The sequence below is a fragment of the Sapajus apella genome, unplaced genomic scaffold (genome assembly GCF_009761245.1).
Source record: "Sapajus apella isolate SASKATOON/1434 unplaced genomic scaffold, GSC_monkey_1.0 scaffold64, whole genome shotgun sequence".
Lineage (NCBI taxonomy): Eukaryota > Metazoa > Chordata > Mammalia > Primates > Cebidae > Sapajus > Sapajus apella.
Genome location: NW_022437004.1, coordinates 10,754,613 through 10,780,030, shown reverse-complemented (window position 1 = coordinate 10,780,030; position 25,418 = coordinate 10,754,613). Strand labels below are relative to the sequence as shown.

The 25,418-nt window shown below is 33.3% G+C and overlaps 1 protein-coding gene across 6 annotated transcripts in view; it reads left to right on the top strand.

Annotated features, from left to right (window-relative positions):
* Positions 1–25,418, top strand: part of DPYD (dihydropyrimidine dehydrogenase) — an 851,840-nt gene that overhangs the window by 247,867 nt on the left and 578,555 nt on the right. For all 6 annotated transcript variants that reach the window (XM_032248001.1, XM_032248002.1, XM_032248005.1 and 3 more), the window contains 3 exons: positions 176–372; positions 7,583–7,664; positions 20,232–20,319. In XM_032248001.1, coding sequence (XP_032103892.1) covers positions 176–372; positions 7,583–7,664; positions 20,232–20,319 — 367 coding nt within the window. The remainder of the gene's footprint in view (positions 1–175; positions 373–7,582; positions 7,665–20,231; positions 20,320–25,418) is intronic.

Below are 25,418 nucleotides of genomic sequence, written 5' to 3'. Positions count from 1 at the left end.
CGAGTTAGCCATAATTCCCCGTCTACTTGATACAAGCTGTGAGTATACTATATTAATACTGAAAATGTACTACTTATTGCTATTTAAAACACAAATTCATTTGAAACATTAAAAATATGTTTGAGGATGTAAGTTAGTTTCAAAATTTTAACCATGGCAATTGATTTCTCCGTAGGTATTCAAAGCAATGAGTATCCCACAGATCAGAAATCCTTCCCTGCCTCCTCCGGAAAAAATGTCTGAAGCTTATTCTGCAAAGATTGCTCTTTTTGGTGCTGGGCCTGCAAGTATAAGTTGTGCTTCCTTTTTGGCTCGATTGGGGTACTCTGACATCACTATATTTGAAAAACAAGAATATGTTGGTGGTTTAAGGTAATGCCTACATTTATTTTATGTTTATAGTGTCAGAAATGATGGAGCAAAACAATTATTAATATTGTTGGTTCATAATCATATAGAAACTTCAGGCTCACAGATGGTATTTTAAATGTTCTTTTTCCAAATGTTCAAATTTTGATTACTTTATTTGCTTTAAAATTTGCAGTTGGCTTTAAGTAATATTTATTTAAGAATATTTCCCTCTAGTTCTGTGAATTTAAGAGAAATTTCTGCAAATTATATTTTGATTATGAGAATCAATATGTGAAAAATTGTTTTAGCCCCTTGAATTTTTCTTTTAATAGAGATATACCTGAAAATCATGGATATTAGTGATGGATATGTAGCTCCATAGAATATTGGAATATTAATTATGTTGTCTACATAGATATGTTGTCTTACATATTTTCAGTTTATAATTTTTTAAGTCTTACACTTGATTAAAATTTTGTCAGCGTCTACCAGAAATGTTGTATTTAAATATACATTTTTAAAATCACATAATCATATTATTCCCTTGAGGTTTTATACATGGAAATGAGAATGTATATTTAAAATAAATAGAACTCTATACTGGATGTATATTTTATTATCACAAAGGAGTAAAATTATGATTATGGAGTAGATATTGCTTATAACATTTGATGCAAAATAAAGAATTTTAATGGTAACTGAATAATATTTCTCAATTGATTTTTATTTTCTCTACATATAGTATCAAAAAAGTCATGGATTATAAAATTCAGCAATTTGGAATATCTGTTTCTATATTTAACATTTAAATTTGTTATGGCTGCAGCACTATTTGTAACCAATAAATTAACCATAGCCAATAATGACAGGGGATAAATTTAATCAAGTTGTTACTAAAATCTGTGAAGTTTCTTACAGTTTTTGGCACCTGTGAATATATGTTAATAGCTATATCAATTTCAATATTGCTCAAACACAATATGCTAAACCCAAGATAATATAAAATTATCAATTATTTGTATCATTGATATAAATATGTTGATATATTTATTGACATAATTATTGAGTAATAAGCTATCATTAATATATTATTTGACTGAATCATCAAGCAAAAATATCACATACTAAGAAGACCCTTTAGAGTGGATATGAAACATATACAAATTGATTGTTAAGAAATAATAATTCTGTATTATACTACTATGAATTTTAAGAGATTACATGTATTATATGAATTTATTTCTCTGGAAAGTAAAATGCCCCATACATTGTTTTGCTGGAAAGATTTAGACTCTCATTTTAATGGCATTTACCACAGCTTTATTAATTAGAAAAAACATAATCTGTTAACAATATATGTATAAGCACTGTTGTTTTCAGTTATACACATCAGTGAATATCTAAGCTAATTTTTAAAATATGAACTTAATTGAGTTCCCTGGGAGGCTAGGAAAAATCTCTTTGCCACTTAACTGTATTTTCACAAAGAGCCTAAATTGGAACCAACCCTGTTTATAAATTACTCTCTATTGCCAATTTTGGTGGAAGATTACTGTTGTTAGCCTAAATCTTTTTTAACTCATATGCAGGATAGACATTTCTAATTCCTATAAATTAGTACTAAACTTTTTAAAAAATTATTTATTTGTTCAACATTTTCTAGTGAGACAGATGTCTCTGGATTCATGACCAAACATCGTGGTTTTTCTTTTAAAGTTGTTAAATTCTTTCTTTTGCCTTTGAATCTTCCCAGTATTTAGAGACAATATGAAATATTTAATCAATCTCACTTGTACTGTCCCATGGTAGAGGCATTATGGGTCACTGTTACAGGATTATAAAAATTGATGCTGGAATTTAGCCAGAATTCCACAAAACTTTCCTGTTAATTTCTTTTCTCACTTATAGCCGCCTCTCATTCTCTTGTATCTTCAAAGTGACTAAAAAAGATTAAATTAGCTTTGTATTTGAAATCAATTGCTTAAAGAGGCCATGTCAAGTTTTATCTTTCTTTTTCCTTTGCATCCAAACAGATTCTTTTATCCCCCGTGAATTAGTATCACAACCACTTTTAAAAAAAATCACTAGAGTCAGTGAAAAAGATCTAGGATTTAATCTCTATTGCATTGAACACATCAATTATTTTTGATGTTGCAACAAATTTATAAAATAATCAGTAGTTTTGCTTTCCTCTAACAGTGTTTTCTTTTTTTAGGACATTGGTTTAACAGGGTTAAAAGGGCTTGGTATTATAACAAAGATAAAGAAAACAGTGTTAAGAGATTTTCAAGTATGTGCAAATATATACTTTCTGATTTTTCTCTTATAAATTAATATGTATGAATGATGGCATTTTTGTTAGGTAGGATAGTGAGGCCAATGCTGCCCTTTGCTTTACCTCTTTCAAATTTTATATTGTTTTTTATTATGCCTATTGTTTTTCTTGTCGATTGACGATAAAGGGAAATGGGGTCTAGGTGAAATAGTTACAGCAATAGTCAATAATATTTTGAGAATGTGCAATGAACTGAAGCATACCTCTGTCACAGTGTGAGAATTGTGCTTTAAAAAGAATGGAAAGTTGTTATAGATACATTTCATTACAAGAAAGAAACAGGAAATAGAAGAATTTTTTTCATGTTGTCTGACATGCTACTGACTGTACTAAAGGATTTATGATTACAACAAGAAAAAATTTTTTTCAAAGCCTTAGATTGTTACAGGAGCACAGATAGATGAAAAGTTTGTTCTCCTAAGCACAACAAACTTGGAAAACAATCATTCCTATTAAATTCTGTCTTCTATCTTTTTATCTTCTTTTTCACCCTGCATTCTTCAGAGTAGTCTCATTTACTCTCATGGTTTCAATTATCACTTACATGCAAATGTCTTAAAAATCCGTATCTACCCTGACATCTTTCTCCATCCTGAGCAACAGATTTATACATTGAAACCCTAGACATCTCTTTATAAACTTCATCATATCAATGACCAATGTTGCTTCTCTTCCTGAGTTTCCCACCTTGGAGATGGCAAATGTAAACATGAGTTTATATGGCATCACTATCATCACAGATCCCATCTCAGGGGATGATATCATTATCTGGGCTACTCTTTAATATCCTGGCAGTTCCATTTTATCAACATGCTATAAAAATGTCCTCTGATATCTTTACCTCTCACTTTCCTTTTTTTTGAGAGGGAGTTTGACTCTCTGGCTGTGTCACCCAGGCAGGCTAGAGTACAATCGTAAGATATTTGCTCACTGCAACTTCCACCCCCCAGGTTCAAGCAATTCTCCTGCCTCTGCCTCCTAAGTATCTGGGACTACAGGTGTGCATCACCACGCCTGGCTAATATTTGTATTTTCAGTAGAGATGAGGTTTCACCATTTTGACCTGACTGGTCTTGAACTCCTGACCTCAAGTGATCCAGCCCCCTTGGTCTCCCAAAATGCTGGGGTTGCAGGTGTGAGCCACCATTCCCGGCCACCTCTCACTTTCTTTACCACTGCAGTAGCTTCCAAACAGTTATCTTGGCTTCCTGATTTGTCTTTTCAAATTCATTCTTCCTATAGTTTCCAAATTCATTCTTCCTTTAGTTTCCAAATCTGATTCTATCTCTCTTCCACTTGAAACATTTCAACAACCCCTTCTAACCTCAGAGGCAAAGGATATGGCCTGACATAAAAACCATTCCATGACCTGATACCTATCTATATTTTCCCCTTCCTCCTTCCCTTTCTTCCTTCCTCAGTGTATATGTTTATCACTTGACTATGTGCTGTTCTTTATTTCTGGCTCTATTTAGAGCATAAAAGTAAATAATGTAAAGTGCCTTCACATGGGGCTTATATTCTAGTGGTGGGGAGACAGACAACAAATGAACAATAAACCAAATGTAGAATATGTTAGGTGATGATAAATGCAAGGAGGAAGTTTTTTAAAAATGGTGGATTAATGGTATACCTAGCATACCAGATACCCAGTATGGATTTTTTTTTTTTTAACATGCTATCTTCTGGTCTATACAATAAAATTCAATAAGAATCACCCAATAACCAGTAAGAATTTCTTCTTAAATTTATTCTGTAGAACTAAAAAATGATTAAAACAAATTATTTTAATACTAAGAATGTAGCTATTTTCAATTTTAAACACAAAAATTCCATGTGATCATACAAAACAACAGAATTGAAGTAATTCTTATTGCTTCGTGTGCTATCATTTTATCAATTCCAAAACAACTTTTCACATATTGGAATCTGTAGCATCACAGGAGCGGAGGCATATGCTGCCTACGGGGAATTGGAATGAAGAATGCCTGTAGCTGAATCAGCAGGTGCTCATGGCCACTATTTAACTGTAATTCTGCAAGTTAACTTTCCTGTAGAACTCCATGTTTATTAAAGAGTTGGTAATAAAAATGGAATCATTGAGAAGCTTACCTATATATTACTAGAACTCAGTAGCAACTATGGCAATTGTTTAGAATTTAGACCCACCAGAGAATTTTTTTTTTTTTTTGGCAGAGGACATTGTTTAGTATACTAGTAATATTATTTAGAATTACTAGCTCATGAAAATAATACAAAACAGGCCCATTTTCGTAAGTTTTATAATGATTTTTAAATTGTCTAAAAAGAACACACCTTCCTATTGCCTGCATCAGGGCTTGGTATGGTGCTGGAAAGGGAATAGTGTGTGATAATGGAGTTTAGAGCCTGAGGAACTCATAAAATGGGGTTATCTGAGGACCAGTGTTGGGTTGTAAGAACCAAAGCTTAGTGTTAGGCATGATAAATATGAGATACCTGTTAGACACCCAGGTGAACATAAAAATCTAGAATTTAGATTTGAGAAGACAGATGTGGAAGCCATCACACACCAATAGTATTTTAAAGTCCTAAGACATTTCTACTACCTGCTTATCTCATCCCACGATAAGCCTCTCCTCTTTTGAAACACTCTTGTTCACATTTGGTATTTTATATTTGTCATGTTGTTCTGCGTATATATGTGTGTGTATGTGTTATATCTATTTGCTGACTTCATCTATTAGTGAATATAAATACATCATATTTTTTTATAATTTCCACCCACCCCCTACGTACCTGATTGTGACCAAATCTGACCAACTTTTCTTAGTATTTCACATTTCTCTTATTTACGTTAGGAGATGTTAGGAAATGGATTCCCTCCTACTTATTCATTTAACACTGTGCTAAGTGTTAGTGACATGGTTTCACAGCAGCATGGGGTTTTAAGCAGAGCTGCTGAAGCCCAGCAGCCTGGCATTCTATTTTCCCTGGTGCCCACATCTGTGTTCAAAGCTATACTGCCATAGGTGGTCCTGCTCTTTCTTCCTTCCTCAGGTTTCTTCCTGCTATGTTAGGTGTTCCTTCCTTTCTCTTTTTCTGGCCAACAGAAAGTTGTCCCTGCTCTTTATAACTTGCTCTTTCAAAATTTTTTCTTAAGTCAGAACCACTGACTTGCACTCACACCATTTTTTTCTTTAATTATATGTGCTTCTACTTACATCCTGTAAAAATCCAAGAGTAGGCCTGACTCATTGGAAGGTTCTCAGATTCACAATGTATCTGGATGGATTTAAGATTCTCATCTTGTTGTAGTTGTTTTATTTGGCTAGAATTATTTGTTCATAGTACATTGCTTTTGCTCTGCTGTTCAACCTATTGAGGACTGCATCAATGCCCAATTTTAGTCCATGTTTAATCTCTCTCCTATGGAGCCCCATGTCTATCAAGTCTGGGTGTCTGTTTTTTTATTCACATACAGTTCACAGTTGTTAAGAATCTTTCTACTTAGCCTTTGAAGGCAAAGTCTTCTTGGTTCCCAGAATATTCTGGCACATTCATGTTACTCTGAGGTAATGTGGCTGGAGTTGACAAGTTGACTTAAGAGATTTTTATCTCTGCCCTATGCCTGAATTCATTTTTAAACATAAACTTATATTTCTGACTAGAGGGAAGCTTCTTTAGTGTACAGATTTGATTTTATAGTGTTTGATAACTTGCATTTTCTGTAACGTTAAGTATGATATCTTGCTGATAGATATATAAAAATTAATTGAATAATCAAGTTCTTAAGTCATCAAAGAATGAAAAGGCTGTACTTTGGAAGACTTTTCAATTAATTATTCAGAAGATTCATCTTCAAAAATTATTTATTTTACAAATTAATGTCTATAATATAGAAAATATAATTACTATTATACACACACACACATATTAAAGATATAGTGAATATACTTCTCTCATTGTGTGTATCATATTATAAATGTAATTACCTTTTATGCATCCTTCCATGATCAGAAAAAGAGCTTATTAAATGTAAGAATTTGGTAAGATTCATCATCAAATTATTGCAGCTTACATTTGGCTGGCACTTTGTAAACACTGCCTGGCACTACTCACTTTCAATGAGTAGGTGAATGAATTAATGAGCAAATGATGAATGAGTGGATTGCTGTGTATTTATGGACATACATAGCTTTTTAATTGTTATGAAACATTGGAAAGCGTTTTGAGCTTACTTTTAATACTCTATTATACTACTAAAATGATAGTGCTATAGGCCTCATGATTTTTTTTAAAATGCAGGCAATAGGTATTAATATAAAACAGGACTGTTTTTAAATTACCGAACCTTTTTGGGACAGTCAGTTCCTTTACAGAAGAAGAGTAGTTTATTGTAAAAATGTTCTATAGATCACATGGAACTGGTTTTATAATACTCTAAACAGTATGGTAATACAGAGTTACACATTTGCATTTCAACAAGCTAGAAGTATATTTATAGAATATATATGTGAATATGTATATATATATATATATATATGTGCACATATATTAAAATCTATATCTCCAACTAGTTTTATTAATATATTTTAAGATTTTGCTTTCATAGGAATATATAGAATTATTATATAAATCAGCTAAATATTGAACTTAAAATTATAGAAATTGCTTTTGGCCAGTTTTATATTTATCATTTTTTATTGCTGTAATTTAGTTATTTTTATATCAGTTTCTACTGTAACTTCATTCCATGTAATATTTTTTATGTCAATAAAAATGTAGATGTCCTCATATAAATACCCTCAGAAGAGATATTTATTTACTACTAATCCATACAGATATGTTACGCATTTTTAAGATTGGTCATTTTTCTACTGATGCCTACTTTTCTTTTTCTTTTTCTTTTTTCAGTACTTCTGAAATCCCTCAGTTCCGCCTGCCATATGATGTAGTGAATTTTGAGATTGAGCTAATGAAGGACCTTGGTGTAAAGGTAAATGAAAAAAACACCTATCTGTGTACTGCTAAAAAATAAAGGAGTAGGCTCTACACTAAAGATTAACAGAAAATGTCAAGCATTTTAGGAAAGAACAATTAAAAGCTACACCAGGCAGAAGCAGAAAGATGCTTCCCCTTGCTTAGGGCATTTGTCTGTCTACTGTCTGAATGCCACTAGCCTGGAAAAGGGCAATCAATAGTTCTCATCTGGCGTGCCTGCATGTGATTAATTGTCTGTAAGAAACAAATTCCTAAATTGCTTTAGGGGTTCAGTGCAGCTAATAGAAGGATTTGGTTTCTTTAATCACATTTTTTCATGCAAGTTTTGTGCACTCTGAAACAGTATTTCACAATTTGGAACATAATTTCTTATAGAGTTTTATTTTATTATATTCATCATGTAAGTAGTGTGAATGTGATAATCCTTTCTCAACATAAGCAGTAAATCAATGGGGTAGAAAGCAACAGATTTGTATTTTTTTTCTTATTTTGTATAATAAATACTGGATTGTTCTTTTTGAGATGGTTGAAAAGTTGACACATTTGTTACTTTCAGCATATAGCTTTAAATATTCCTCTTTTGTTAAGAGCATTGCATTCTAGCTCTTTACTTGAACATATTGCTATTTTTGTTAGAAAAATGTTAATTTTTCATAATAGATATAACACAATAGATTAGTAATGTACTGTGATTTACATAACACATGGTGTAAGTATATGCAGAAGATATTTTGAAAAGTGATTAACAAAATACTCATACCTTTTGCATCTACCAGTAAAACTTAAAATGAATTAGTAAAAGAGAAAGTACTCAAAACAATATTTTGTGGTTTATATTTATAATTACATTGTATTCGACAGCGGTTAGGTGATGAAACATTTACACATAATGACTAAACAGGATGTCTGAGAACAAAAACACTGTGGATTTCTGCAACTTTATAAAAACTTAATATTCAAAATTACAGTGTTCATAATAGATGATTTAGGGGTGATTATTTTACAGAAGCATATTCTGAAAAGTTTTAAAATGTCTTTCATTTTGAATACAAGTTCTTCTCTAAATCTAATTAAATAAGAAAATGATTATTAAAATTTCAAACTATTAGATTTGGTATTTATGACCGAGTAGATGATGAATATTCCCAACACAAAGACATGAGAAATGTTTGAGATGATGAATATCCTAATTATCTTGATTTGATCATTATGTATTGTATGCATGTATCAAAATATCACACGTACCCCATAAATATGTACAATTATTATGTATTAATAAAAATGGAAAAAGAAATTAGGCTTTATTTCTACATTTATCTTACATAAAATTGCAAAATTGCATTCCATTTTTACAGGACCAGATATATTGCATAAATGAGAGCATGAGAGCCAAGAAATATATCTTAGCTATAGTCATGCCACTTTTTTATTTTCTTGTCAGATAGCCTTGGCAAAGTCAATTAATATCTTGAAGTTTGGTCAAAATCGTCTCAAATAAGAAGTATGGTACTAATATTTGTTTAAAATATAAAAATATTTGTTTATGTATGCAAAGAATATCTCTGGAAAGATATAAGAATCTGATAGCACAGATTGCCTTTGGGAAGGTGTGGAAAAATTTTTTCAACATTTTGTACAATTTGAATTTTAAACTCTGTGAATCTGTTACATTATTGAAGAAAAAAATACAACCTAAATTAAAGAGTCTTGCCCATTTCTCAGGCTGTTTTAGATGTGAAGGAAATAATGTTTTCAAATTTGCCTTGTAAACAATAAATTGCATATACAATTCCAAGGAAATATAGCAGTGAGATTCTTTTTTACTTTGAGAATATATATCCATTGATGAGACATTCTTGCAGCTTTTATGACTTACCAACTTTAGCCATAAGAGGATACATTTTGAAAAAGTAGTTTATGCTTGTTACCTCCTTTTGAAGAGTCATCACCCAGGTTCTTTTTATAATTTGCCTTCTGTTTGTCCCTCTCAACTAATATTGTATATTTTAAAGTCAACAGTAATTTCCTGGCAATGAAATGAACTTTTTTTCTGGGTTCATACTGTTTGACTCCTGTGTAGCATATGATGTATAAGTTCTCTTATATACGTATATTTTGACTTTCATGATCTATCACTATCTTGTTTCTTCTTCTTTTTTTCTTTTAATTCCCAATAAATTTGTTTCATTTATTCAACAATTAATTGTTCAGAATTTATTTTTGCCAAGTAGTATACCAGGACTAGAACCATGTAGAACCGTCCTTCTTTAACTCCAGTCCTGTATACTTAGTAGTTTAATAAAAATATTATCATCCAAATAAAGAAACGGATTGTATCCAGAACCCAGTTCAATTTCAATATCTTTGCTCCCAGCTATCTTTTTAGCTGCATTTCCTGTTGAATATTTTAATTTCAATTCATCTTATACTTAATAGCCAATCAGTTCCTCTTAGTGCTAAGATTAATTTTTTCAAATCAAACATCATGTCACAAGAAACTAAGAATTTTATTTGTTATTTCTACATTATTTTTTCTTCCATGATTTCAATAGCTAGTATGTTAAAAAGAAGAGGGCTAATATATGGAATACATTTTTATTGTCTCTGAAATTATATTTTAAATCATATTGAATACATATTTTTTCTAGTGTTACATTAATAAATTTTATTAATTAAAAAAATAAGCAAGGGGTGCCAAATTTTTCAATTCCCCTTTATAAACACTTAAGTTCGGTTTTTATATTCAATTAAATTAATCATTGAATTTCTAGAATATATCAGTTTTTGCCTTGTATTTATTTCTGTACATGTAATTCAGATTCATTTTGTTAGTATTTTTAAATTTTTCTTTTGCATTTATTTATTTATATAATGGATACTAAAACTGGAAATATATCAGGGAACAGTCAAATACTGTTACTGTTATAAGTTTTAAATGTACAAAGACTATTTTGTTTTGTTTTGCCTTATTTTTATTTGTTGTTTTGTGAATTTTTCATGATAGGGTTAAACTAGCCTTTTAAAATTATACTTCTAAGCATTTTATTATTTTCTTATTAGTAAGAATATTATTTTGAGACATCTTTTTTACTAAATTTGGAAGCTTTCATCTTCTCAAAGCCCTTTTATGAAGTAGAACTATGACTATTTTTCTTCATGTCTTCTCTAAGTTTTTTTGTACTGATTTTGTTCTCATGTCAATTTTGCCAATATATTTTTTCTAGAAAAAAATTCTGCTTCATTGAGACTTTTGAATTCATTAGCAAAGATTTAAGCCTATTATTTCAATATACAGTAAAAATATCTCATCTGTGCCTATGATTATATTTGCTCTTGCATCTCTGAATTTACTTTGTTTTCTTGTTTGTTTGTTTTCTTTCTAAAATGAGGTAGTGGTTTATCTAGTTAATTATTGTCTTTAAAGGAAACAGTTGTCAAAGTTTTATCTTTTCTTATTCATTAATTGCTGACTGTATCTTTATTAACACTTTCCCCTGCTAGTCTTATTTGTTATTCTCTTTTTTAAATTTAGTTTTATTTTAAGTTCCTTGTTACATGTACAGGATGTGCAGGTTTGTTACATAGGTAAACATGTGCCATAGTGATTTGCTGCACCAATCAACCCATCACTAGGTATTAAGCCAAGCATGTATTAGCTAATTATCCTGGTGCTGTCCCTCTCCCTGCCCCACTCAACAGGCCCCAGTGTGTGGTGTTCCCCTCCCTGCGTCCATGTGTTCTCTTATTGAGCTTCCACTTTTAAGTGAGAATATACAGTGTTAGTTTGCTGAGAATAATGACTTCCAGCTCCATCCCTGTCCCTGCAAAAGATATGATATAATTTTGTTATGGCTGCAAAGTATTCCATGGTGTATATGTATCACATTTTCTTTATCCAGTCTATCATTGATGGGCATTAGGCTTGATTTCATGTCTTTGCTATTGTGAATAGTGCTTCAGTGAACATACACATGCATGTATCTTTATAAAAGCATGATTTATATTCCTTTGGCTATATGGCCCAGTAATGGAATTGCTGGATCAAATAAGTATTCCCGGTTCTAGGTCTTTGAGAATGGCCACACTGTCTTCCACATGGTTGAACTAATTTGCATTCCACCTACAGTGTAAAAGTGTTTCTGTTTCTCCACAGCCTTGCCAGCATCTGTTGTTTTCTGACTTTTTAATAGTTACCATTCTGAGTAGTGTGAGATGGTATCTAATTGTGGATTGATTTGCATTTCTCTAATGATCAATGATGTTGATCTTTTTTTCATATGTTTGTTGGCCAGATAAATGTCTTCTTTTAAGAAATGCCTGTTCATGTCCTTTGTCCACCTTTTTCTTTTTCTTTTTCATTTCATTTCATTTCTTTTTTTTTTTTTTTTTTTTGAGATGGAGTCTTGCTCTGTTACCCAGACTGGAGTGCAATGGCACTATCTTGGCCCACTGCAACCTCCGCCTCCTGGGTTCAACCAATTTTCTTGCCTTAGCCTCTCAAGTAACTGGGATTACAGGTGCCCATCACCACACATGGCTAATTTGTTTGTATTTGTATTAAAGATGGGGTTTCACCATGTTGGGCAGACTGGTTTTGAACTCCTGACCTCAAGTGATCTGCCCACCTCAGCTTCCCAAAGTGCTGGGATTATAGACATGAACCCCTATGCCTTCCACATGGTTGAACTAATTTGCATTCCACCTACAGTGTAAAAGTGTTTCTATTTCTTGTAAAGTGTTTTTTTTTTCTTGTAAATTTGTTTAAGTTCCTTGTAGATTTTGGGTATTCGACCTTTAAAGATGGATAGTTTGCAAAAATTTTCTCCCATTATGTAGGTTGTCTGTTCACTCTGATGATAGTTTCTTTTGCTGTTCAGAAGCCCTATAGTTTAATTAAATCTCATCTGTCAATTTTCACTTTGTGCAGGTGCTTTTGATGTTTTCATCATAAAATCTTTTCTGGTGCCTATATCCTGAATGGTATTGCCTAGATTTTCTTCTAGGGTTTTTATAGTTTTGGATTTTACATGTAAGTCTTTAGTCCATCTTGAGTTAATTTTTCTATAAGATGTAAGGAAGCGTTCCAGTTTCAATTTTCTAGATATGGCCAGGCAGCTTTGCAACCATTTATTAAATAGGGAATCATTTCCCCATTGCTTATTTTTGGTCAGGTTTGTCAAAGACCAGATGGTTGTATTGTGTGGTCTTATTTCTGAGATCTCTATTCTGGTCCATTGGTCTATGTGTTTGTTTTTGTTCCAGTACCATGTTGTTTTATTTACTGTAGCCTTGTAGTATAGCTTGAAGTCAGGTAGCATGATGCCTTCAGCTTTGTTCTTTTGGCTTAGGATTATCTTGGCTATATGGGCTCTTTTTTGTTTCCATATAAATTTTAAAGTAGTTTTTTTCTAATTCTGTGAAGAATGTCAATAGTAGTTTAATGGGAATAAACTATAATTCAATAAATATTGAATCTATAAATTGCTTTTTGATATCATGAAAATTAATCATTCCTATCCATGAGCAAGGAATGTTTTTCCATTTTTTTCTGCCCTCTCTGATTTCCTTGACCAGTAGTTTGTAGTTCACCTTGAAGAGGTTTTTCACTTTACTTGTTAGTTGTATTCCTAAGTATTTTATTCTCTTTGTAGCAGTTGTAAATGGTAGCTCATTCATGATTTGGCTCTCTGCTTGTCATTGGTGTATAGTCGTGCTGATACTTTTTGCACATTGATTTTGTATACTGAGACTGCTGAAGTTGCTTATCAACGTAAGCTTTTGGGCTGGTCAGTGGAGCCTTCTAGATACAGTATCATGTCATCTGCAAATGGAGACAGTCTGACTTCCCCTCTTTCTATTTGAATACTCTTTATTTTTGTCTCTTGCCTGATTGCTCTGGCCAGAACTTCCAATTCTGTGTTGAATAGGAGTTGTGAGAGAGGACATCCTTACCTTTTTCCAGTTTTCAATGGGAATGCTTCCAGCTTTGTCCATTCAGTATGATATTGGCTGTGGGTTTATCATGAATAACTTTTATTATTTTGAGGTATGTTCATCAATATCTAGTTTATTGAGAGTTTTTAACAGGAAAGGATATTGAATCTTATCATAGGACTTTTCTGCACCTACTGAGATAATCGTGTGTTTTTTTTCTTTAGTTCTCTTTATATGATGAGTTAAATTATTGATTTGCATATGTTGAACCAGCCTTGCACCCAGGGATGAAGCCAACTTGATTGTGATGGATAACCTTTTTATATCCTGCTGAATTTTATTTGCCAGTATTTTATTGAGGATTTTTGCATCGATATTCATCAGGGATATTGGCCTGAAGTTTTCTCTTTTTATTGTATCTCTGCCAGGTTTTGGTATCAGGATGATGATGGCCACATAAGATGAGCTAGGGAGAAGTCCCTCATTTTCAATTGTTTGAAATAGTTTCAGAAGAAATGGTACCAGCTTCTGTTTGCAATTCTGGTAGAATTCAGCTGTAAATCCATCTGGCCTTGAGCTTTTTTTGGTTGGTAGGCTATTTATTACTGCCTCAATTTCAGAACTTGTTATTGGTCTATTCAGGGATTCAACTTCTTCCTTGTTCAGTCTTCAGAAGGTGTATGTCTTCAGGAATTTATCCATTTCTTCTAGCTTTTCTAGTTTATTTGTATAAAAATGTTTGTACTATTCTCTGATGGTTGTTTATATTGCTGTGGGGAAAGTGGTGATATCCCCTTTATCATTTTTATTATGTCTATTGGATTCTTCTCTCTTTTCTTCTTTATTAGTCTACCCAGGGGTCTATTATATTAATTTTTTCAAAAAATCAGCTCCTGGATTCATTTATTTTTTGAAGAGTTTTTCATGTCTCTGTCTCCTTCAGTTCTGCTTTCAGAGTTACATGACACTTCCTCTCAAATTGATCGCATAATTGGAAGTGAAACACTCTTCGGCAAATGCAAAATAACTGAAATACTAACAGTTTCTTAGACTACAGCACAATCAAATTAGAACTGAAGATTAAGAAACTCACTCAGTTCCACACAACTGAAAATTGAACAACTTGCTCCTGAATGATTCCTGGGTAAACAATGAAATTAAGGCAGAACTCAAGAACTTTTTTTTTTTTTTTTTTTTTTGAGACAGAGTCTTGCTCTGTCCCCCAGACCGTAGTGCAGTGGCATGATCTCGGCTCACAGCATCCTCTGTCACCCAGGTTCAAATGATTCCCCTGCCTCAGCCTCCTGAGTAGCTGGGACTAGGTGTGTGCCAGAACGCCCAGTTAATTTTTTTTTTGTATTTTAGTGGAAACAAGGTTTCAGCATGTTGGCCAGGATTGTCTCGATCTCCTGACTTCATGATCCACCCGCCTTGGCTTCCCAAAGTGCTGGAATTACAGGCGTGAGCCACTGTGCCAGTCTTCCAGAAGGTTTTTGAAAGCAGTGAGAACAAAGAGACAATATGCCAAAATTTCTGAGATGCTGCTAAAGCATTGTTAAAAGGGAAATTTATAGCACTAAATGCCACTTGAGAAAGCTAGAAAAATCTCAAATTAACACCCTAACATCACAACTAAAAGAACTGGAGAATAATAGCAGAAAGCAAGAAATAAGCAAGATCAGAGTAGAACTTATTTGTTATTCTTTTTAAAATCTTGAGTTGTATACTTTCTTCATTTTCATTTTATAGATTGAATAATGAAAACATTTAAAGTTATTGATTTCAGTAAAATCTTTGTTAGCATCCATGCGTTTTCATTATTTTATTATTTTTATTTTTCTTCAGAATCTAGGATTTTCCCCCCTGTGTGGACAACAGTTATGTAGGATAGTATTTTTATTTGCTTCTATATTCTTGGGATAGAATTCAACTTTTATTTTTTCACTTTATTAGCCATATATGTGGTTTTTAATTTATCAAGTATATGCTCAATTGATTTCACACCAAAGGATCATTTATAGTGTAATCAAATTATGTTTCCTTTAAGAGAAATGCCTTCTTAACTGATGCATTTTTAGAAAACTTCTTAATTTTTTAACAAAAATTCTGATGTAAACCTTTACAAATTATATTTAAGCCAAGATGGACTTTAGTAGAATCTCCTGTTGTATTTGTGTCAGTGTTACAAATCACTTAAATACTTTTTTTTTTTTTTTTTGGTAATACAACTCAGAGTTTAAATAGAAATAAATATTTTTATTTCATAGTCTTTATATTCTAACTTTTCAAAGTTAAAAAATAAAGATATTGTATTTTTGCATCTTTAAAAATGTATATTTGTCATTTCTAATTGATTAACTTAATTTGTAATTTCTGTACATTTCTTCCGCTTCATAGTTAGAGATGAAATATCTAATAGAGATCATCTTTTTCTTGATAACCTCTCATAACATCTTGCTTTTCACCATGACTATTTGAAACAAGAATATCTGTAAATATGGAATAGTATTAGAAAAAAATATAAAATCATATTATTTCCCTCCTGCAAGGAGAGAAACATGTATGTTAATAGCTAATAAAATAACTTTTATTTCTAAAGAAAGCTAAATATTTTAAATTTCTTCATTTTACTTTCAATCTTAGAGCAACTGGAAATATTTGGTCTATTTAACCAAATTTTCTATTAGAAAAATGTGAAAAGCATGTATGTTTTTATTTGATTTTAAAAATAATGGGCATCACATATTTTATTTGAAGATTTATACTCCACAAAAATGTTGTAAACCTTTATCCTGTATAATAAATGATACTGTGTATAGAAATATGTATTATAGTTTATAAAGAAAGTTTTCATCAAATCCCTAAAAGACTATTAGATGGAGCTTTGGCTCAGGTTATATTATATTCAGAACTGTTGGACTAATGCAGTGACTGTTACACTGAACTATGAATAGATTGAATTTTTATTCTGAATTTAGTTAGGAAATATCTAATAATATGTGTACTAAAGTCATTAGCGGAAGGTAGAATATATACTGTTATCCATATCTCAGGTAATTCAGATGGAAAATATTACAAAAGTACCAGGAATAAGGAAACAAAAACACGAAACAAAATGCCCATAATGTGATTTTTCTAGGATCACATCTATTTAACAAATAACATTGAGATTTCATATCTTACCAGCTTAAGGGATATTCTTGACAGCTGTAGTTGTCTTGCGATTCTAGTTTTAGTTAACACACATCTCATTTCAATTTCCCAAGGCAAAGTTTTATGATGTAAGCAAAGTTTTAACTTTTGTTTTCAAGGAATCTTTCTTCTAATTCTTTCTAAGGTCGATTATTTCTTGCATGGCAAATGTTTGGAGCCTCAGGCTTTTAGCAAAGGGAAATCTTAATAGGTTCCCATTCACAGAAAGGAAAGAAGCCTGGTGCCTGTCACTGCATGGAATGTTCTTGTTATTGCTTTGTCCTCGTTTCCACCAGGAATCTGCTGCTCAATAGATGACCAGCCTCCATCTTTCGACAATGCTGTCCATGGTAAAGTCAAGTCTTGCTGGTCTTCGTCCCAGTAGATTCACACCAGGAGTCAAGATACTTGTCTTTCAGCTTTCTATACGTGAAAGGAAAACTCAAATGTTTTCCATCTCCATTTGCTCACTATTGTGTATTAGAGTAGAGTCAAACTGTAGAAATGCAAAATGTCTGAATATCTTTCTTAAATGTTACATAATCTAAGACATCCTCACTCTGCTGTGGTGGGAGGATTGGGATGTCTTTATTACTCTTTGATAAATCACAAAAGCCACTACTAAACTAAACTGTTGTGCCTTCTCCCACAAATACCCACCTCAAAAAGATTGGGAGGTCTTTCCTGAAACTTCTGCAGAGGCACTGAATAAACTAAACCTAAGATTAAGTATTTTGTGAATCACCTCTGCTGATTAACTCATTGACGGGGCATTCCACTGTTCAACTTTGAAAATGGCATTTTTATTCAGTTTGCTAATATTTTATTAGAATGTTTGGGCCTGGTATTTTCTGTTTTGTCTAACCTTTATTATATATTGATATGAAGGGCATTTAATTCATAAAAACAGTGAAATTCTCTTCTTTTTAAATCAAATATCTGTTATTTAAAAGTTAGAATAAAGTTCTGAATACTCATTAGGAAATTTTTATGGCATCTATTTCTACTAATTCTAATAGCTGTACTATTACTTGCTATAAAATATTTCAAATAGTACATATTTGATTAATGTTCCAGTTTAATTAATGCCATTTGATACATTCCACAGTTCTGAATATTAGTTATTAATCTCACCTTGGTGTGTCCCTTATTATAAACTTTCTGACAGTTACCCTATCTGCCAATATAAAAACAGAATTAGTATTTTAGGAAGATAAAACATGGCCTTCTATGATCCAGTTCCATTCATCTTCTCCTCTCTAACTTCTTGCTCCATTGCTTGCTTTGGACTTTAAACTCCTGAAACACAACCTTTTTAGTAGGTCTTCACATACAATATGTTGTTCTTTGCCCTTGAGGATGGTGCCAGCTCTGCCCTCTAACCTCAAGAGATATAAGAGCACAGCAATTATGTATGCTGGCTCTGAAATTAGCCTATATATGTGACTGCAATAAAGGTTATGTAAGCTCTCTTATCCTTTAGTATCATTATCTGTAAAATGAAAATACTGGTAAGATTTCATGGGGCTACTGTGGAGGTTATATGAATCAGTATATTCAGTACTTAGAAGAGAGCTTTACACTTAGGTGCACTGTGCAGGTTAGTTGTAATTATCATTTCGGGGATATACACTGCTCTTCTTCTGTGACTCAGCTTAGAGACTATTTTTAGGAACATTTTGCCTTCAGAACACAAAGAATTCTCCCAGGCATTGTGCTTCCTTCTATATAGCAGAAAATTTGAGATGCAGCTATTTGCCTTTTACTTTCAAGGAGACATATTGGCACATACTTGATAACTGGATCTCTAAACTTCACTCAAGAGGCCAGTCCCTGATTACAGAGTTCATCTTCCACCCTCTGGAGTGCAGATATCTTAACAATCTCCAGCATACTCACCACCTCTTGCTCATGCTGTCTGATCTGCATGATGTCGTCAATGTAATGAATCACTGTGACGTTCTGTGGGATGTCCAGATCACTTCAGATTATGTATATTATTACTGAAAAGAGTAGACATATCCCTGAGGCAAAACTGTAAATGAATATTCATATCTACTCCATGAATCTGAACTGTTTCTGATCTCTTTCTCTAATTGGAATGGAAGAAGTATGTATTTGCCAAATCAATGGCCACATGCAGTGTACATGTAGCCTTATAAATCTTCTCTAGCAATTGTATCGTGTCTGTAAGAGAAACTTTAGTTAGGACTACTCTTTAGTTAAGCCTGCAGAAGTTTACAGTCATCCTTCAGAGTTCTCTGTTGTTGGCAGGGAATCAGGCTGTTGAATTAAATGAGAATATGACAGGGACCACTACCATCTCTCCCCATCCACTACCATCATTCCCCATCCCATTGCACCCAGGATAGGATATTATCTTTGATTTACTCTCTTGACTTGATTTTCAGATATTTTCATGGGACCTTCCCAACTCTGATAGCTTTTTAGCTCTTACTTCACAGACCAGAGACCCAGTGTAAGAATTACTTCAATTAACAAGTGTAGCAATTTCAATTATGCACTTAGAGACTAGGAGAATGATCACTGACCGAGTTGTTATTTCAGTGGGCCAACTGTGAATTAGACTTCAGTCAGGCTGCATTTTTTACCTTGCCCCATAGATACACACTCTTATGTCGCCAGTCTTAAGTCTTCAACGTTACTGAAAAACCAGTGCTTAATATTCCTTGAAATGTCTGATTATTCCCCTTTTTCCAGAGCTTAGTTGCCTGGATAAATGACCACAGCACCCTTTGGGAAAGGACTAGGGGAATCATAGTGTTTACTTGCCAGGATGTTTCAGGGTCTTTCTTCCTAGGGACCCTGCCACCTCTTTGGTCAGCAGGCTTCAGAAGTGAAAATTGTCTCATGTCTGGGAACTGAGCAAGTATTATGACTTTTAATAAAGGTGACTACCCTCTGCTTCCTGACTTTGTTCATCTTCCCTTGACAATGTCCCCTATCAAAATCCTGTCTTTTCCTTTTGTATTCTCGACCTTCTAAGGTTAGCTGAAATAAATCTCCCCAGACTATGAACTGTCATGCACATGCGGTGATCATAGTCTGTTTTATATTTATTTGTGTATATCTTTTGCCCCTACTGAACTGTACATTGATGCCAGAAATGTGTCATATTTATCATCTTATTATTTAAATGCCCTACATTGTGCTCTGAACATATTATGCAAGCTATGGAAGTTTACTGATGATTTTAATGATATCTGCTTTTCTTCTGCATTTAGCCATTAGTAAAACATGTTCCTATCCTATTTATATACTATTTTGTATATGTAAACCTATATATTGAATATGACATTTTATATGGAATCTCATAAATTTTTTGGCTGACTTTCCATTCTTTTTGATGTTACATATTAAGATTTTAATTAATCAAATATCAAATTTTCATTATTCAAAATGTTGTTTCTTATAGATAATTTGTGGTAAAAGCCTTTCAGTGAATGAAATGACTCTTAGCACCTTGAAAGAAAAAGGCTACAAAGCTGCTTTCATTGGAATAGGTGAGTATTTTACTCTTAAATATATTTATTTATAGTATTTTTTTTATTTCCTAACAATATCCAGAAGAATGACTGCCTTCAGAAACTTTCATGATGGAAGTTATATTTGTTCAGGGAATAACAGAAATGGTTGGCCAAGTAACTAATTTTCTATTTTATAAGTAGTCGTGCTGTTTCACCTTAATTATGGAGAGATTTTGGCAAGATATTTTTTATCTTCCTGTTCTCTCACCACACCATCGTCACCAGTGAGTATCACTAGGAAGAAAATATTTTCAAGTCATGCCATGGGAAACTCAGAACCTGCCTAGAGGCTGTAGCTTTCTTTTTATGATAAAATAATTGACTACAGTGATAATGAAGGACAGAGTTGTCTCTTTCCCTTTTGTTGTTCAATTTTCAAAAATTTCCAAAGACTTTTCCTATTTGGTTGAATTTTTTAAATGTTCCATCAGTGTTCTGAAAGTCAGTCCCATAGACAGTGTATTACTGCTGAGGCACTCAGTGTATACTGTTTTCTTGTATTTTGCCTAAATATATTATGGAGAACGAGTTTTCTAACATTTTTCTTCCACTTAGTGTTTACTGAAAGACCAGAGAGAACAAATAAGTTGATTTGACTTAGTCTTTGCCTCATGAATGTCATGTTCATTCTCTCATATGATTGTACTATGGACAATTATGACATATAAATTGAGTATATTAAATAAGGGATCCCCAAGCTTGAGGCCACGAACTAGTACTAGTCTGTGGCCTGTTAGGAACCTGGCCACACAGCAAGTGAGTAGTGGGCAAGGGAGCATTACTGTCTGAGCTGCATCCTGTCAGATCAGCATTAGATTAGATTAGAATCTAATGGCATTACATTCTCATAGGAGCGCAAACTCTATCGTGAGTTGCATGCGAGGGATCTAGGCTGCATGCTCTTTATGAGAATCTAAAACTAATGCCTGATGATCTGAGGTGGAACAGTTTCATCCCGATACCATCCCTTCTCTGACCTGGTCCATGGAAAAATTGTATTCCATGAAACTGGTCTTTGGTGCCCAAAAGGCTGGGGACTGCTATGTTAAATTGTTACTCATTTTTCATATAAGCCCATCATCATATATTTTCCTTTGTCTCTTCAGCATTTCACTCTTTTAGAATATGAAGATCTAAATAACATCTCTTTAAGCGATCACACACTGAATAATGTTTGTTTTTGCAGCTGTCCTTTCTCATTGTGTTTCTGCAGTTCAGTCATCACTAATGCTTGTCTACTAAATTTTTCTTATCAGAATCGTGTCTAAACCCGTCTCTGCCAGCCCCTTTATTTAGGTGAAAAATTATGGAAAGCAATATAAATTTGTACCGTCTTCTAGCTCCTAAATGTCTCGACTGAACCTCCTTCCTTTCAGAAAATTTTGGGTGCCTTTATCATTAGTATCTGTTTATATGATCTTCATTTCAATATTATAGTTATTGTGTATATCAAAAGTAGGAAGGAGGAAAGATCTGATATTTTCCCTACGTTCTGTTTTTAGACATACTATATTTGATTTTAACTTTACTTTTCAAAATTACATTTGTATTGAGAATTTAATGTACAGAAATTGGGCACGTGGCTATAAAGTATATTCTGCTAATACCAGCAATGTTAGATCAGCACATTCCAATTACTTTCAATAAACACATGATCAAAAACGCTTGGTCAGGGCCGGGCGCGGTGGCTCACGCTTGTAATCCCAGCACTTTGGGAGGCCATGGCGGGTGGATCACGAGGTCAAGAGATCGAGACCATCCTGGTCAACATGGTGAAACCCCGTCTCTACTAAAACTACAAAAAATTAGCTGGGCCTGGTGGCGTGTGCCTGTAATCCCAGCTACTCGGGAGGCTGAGGCAGGAGAATTGGCTGAACCCAGGAGGCGGAGGTTGCGGTGAGCCGAGATCGTGCCACTGCACTCCAGCCTGGGTAACAAGAGCAAAATTCCGTCTCAAAAAAAAAAAAAAAAAAAAGCTTGGTCAGTAATAAGTGGAAAATTTCATCAGGCTTTAGGTCTGCAATACTGATAATGTTTCAAATAACTATTTGAAATTCACCATTGTACTAAAAGATATGTTTTTCATTATTTGAGTATATACTAATACAATTACTAATACATGTATCTGTAGAACTTTGTCTGCAAAGAATCTGAAGAAATGTGGACCAATAAAATAAACAATATATTGAAGTATTGAAATTAATTGCATAAGAAGCAAATTGTTCCAAAAATTTAGAATAATTAAATTGTTCATTACGCTGAGTAGTTATAACCATGAAACACCTTCTAACTGAAGCAATCGATTGTATTTCAGCTTTTTTATTTTATTTTATCTATTAAGTCCCCTTAACTATATTATTTGATAATGCTATACTGATTCACAATACAGTTGTCTCCATTTGACTCTGAGTTATGAACACAGCATTTAGAATGTAAAGTCCTTTCATATTTATGTGCTGTGCATTTTCATGCTGAGAAGTGAATCTCTGATATTTTGGTATAGTGATGTGAGGAATGCAGTTATACTGTATTTCAGTATTTTGCATGAACCATACTCAAAAAAGTTTCAACATGTCAAAAAGAAAAGCTTCAGTCTGTGAAGACAAGTAGCCACATTCACTAGGTACTGTTTGACACTCAGGATTGTCGACTTGGGAATTTATGACCTTTGTATTACCATGTAACTGTTGGTTACTTGGACAGCCACACAACCTTACATGCTTTTGTTAACTTTGCTTCCATATTGTAATTAAACTTCACTCACTTATTTTATCTCCCCTTTCTCACCGATTTTGGAGGAGGAAATGTAGAATAGGAATTCCATATTACTTAGGTTATAGGTTTGGGCACTTTCAGAAAATAATAGAGGGTAAAACAATATATACATTTAGTTATTTCTCATCTAACAGCGTAAGCCATTTTCAAACCTGAATTCCATCTTTGGACTGTGGTGGTTACCATGTTCACATTCATACTAATAGAAATGGGAAAGAGAAGCAACTCCTTCCCTTTTATGTTTATGACCCAGTAGTTGCACAGATCACTTCTGCTTTTATCTCATTGTCTGTAATCTGACTGTGTAAGCATGCCAACAGCAGAGGATGCTGGGAAGTATTGCCTTTTGCTGGGTAGACATAATCCCCATCAAACAGCTAGTATTATAGGGTAAAGGAATAGCAGATATTGAGAGAGGGGAGAAATAAAAGTCTCTGTTACAGGTGTGTATCATCATTAGTATTTGATACAGGAGATCAGTAAAGCACTTAGTAGAAAACACTTAATGCTTAGTGCATACATGTTGGTTACATAAGTAGTTTTAAAAAATGGAAATGCTTTCTCTTTCTGTAGTTGGAAATGCCATAGTTATTGATCTTGTTATTTATAACCATCATCTTATTCTATGTTAGATTGTGTTAAAGAAAAAATATTTTTAATTAACTATGACTTAGTAAGGATAGTTCATTAAGCTCATTGTATTAACATAAATCTGTTCACATATTTCCAGTTTTTTCTATTGTGTGTGATACTGCTTGTGCAGTCTCTCACTTTTAGAGTTTTCCCTAATACTACCAGAGTCCATTAAGGAAATAATCTCATTGAATGTACATCATTGTTACTTCTAGAGATATAACGTCTCTTTAGCCATAAGAAGTTTAGTTTCTTCTAAGTACTGAGATAAAGCCCTATGTCTTATTCAAAATTAGACTGTTATCTTCACAATAATTTAGTCTTTTTTTAAGACTCTAAAATGTTCGAATTTTTACGGAAATCAAAGCACCTGGACAGCATGTGATTGACAATGTTCAGAAGCAGAATTGGAACATCTGCTATACAAGACTTTTAAAAAATATTGGATGTTCTCTTTATTTGGTATTGAAATGAACATAAAAGGTTACAACCATTGTTTCTTCTTTTTTATTTTATGAAAATAATCAGAAAATGATAGGATAGAAGTATGTTGGCCATGGTTAGGGCAAGGGTTATTTTGTGAAAAATGTTTTTCAGTGTGCATTTTTGTTTTTGATGTGTGTACTTGCACATGCACACTACATTAAAATACTATGTTTTTTTTTTTTTTTTAAGTTCTGAGATACATGTGCAGATCTTGCAGGATTGTTACATAGGTATACACATGCCATGGTGGTTTGCCGCCTCCATCCTCCTGTCACCTACATTAGGTATTTCTCCTAATGTTGTCCCTCCCCAATCTCCCCACCCCCTGCTATGCCTCCTCTAGCCCCCAACCCCCCAACAGACCCCAGTGTGTAATGTTCTCCTCCCTGTGTCCATGTGTTCTTATTGTTCAACACCCACTTATGAATGAGAACATGCAGTGTTTGGTTTTCTGTTCTTGTGTCAGTTTGCTGAAAATGATGGTTACCAGATTCATCCATGTCCCTGCAAAGGACATGAACTGATCTTTTTTTTATGACTGTGTAGTATTCCATGGTGTATATGTGCTACATTTTCCTTATCCAGTCCATCTTTGATGGGCATTTGGGTTGGTTCCACGTCTTTGCTATTGTAAAAATTGCTGCAGTGAACATACATGTGCATGTGTCTTTGTAATAGATCGATTTATAATCCTTTGGTTATATTCCCAGTAATAGGATTGCTGGGTCACATGGTGTTTCTATTTCTAGATCCTTGAGGAATTGCCGCACTGCCTTCCACAGTAGTTGAACTAATTTACACTCCCACCAACACTGTAAAAGTATTCCTACTTCTCCACATCCTCTCCAGCATCTGTTGTGTCCAGATTTTTTAATGATCACCATTCTAACTGGCATGAGATGGTATCTCAATGTAGTTTTGATTTGCATTTATCTAATGACCATTGATGATGAGCATTTTTTTGCAAGTTTGTTGGCTGCATACATGTCTTCTTTTCAAAAATGACAGTTCATATCTTTCGCTCACTTTTTGATGGGGTTGTTTTTTTCTTGTATACTTGTTTTAGTTCTTTGTAGATTCTGGATATTAGCTCTTTGTCAGATGGGTAGCTTGCAAAAATCCTTTCCCATTCTGTTCATTGCCAGTTTGCTCTAATGATTGTTTCTTTTGCTGTGCAGAAG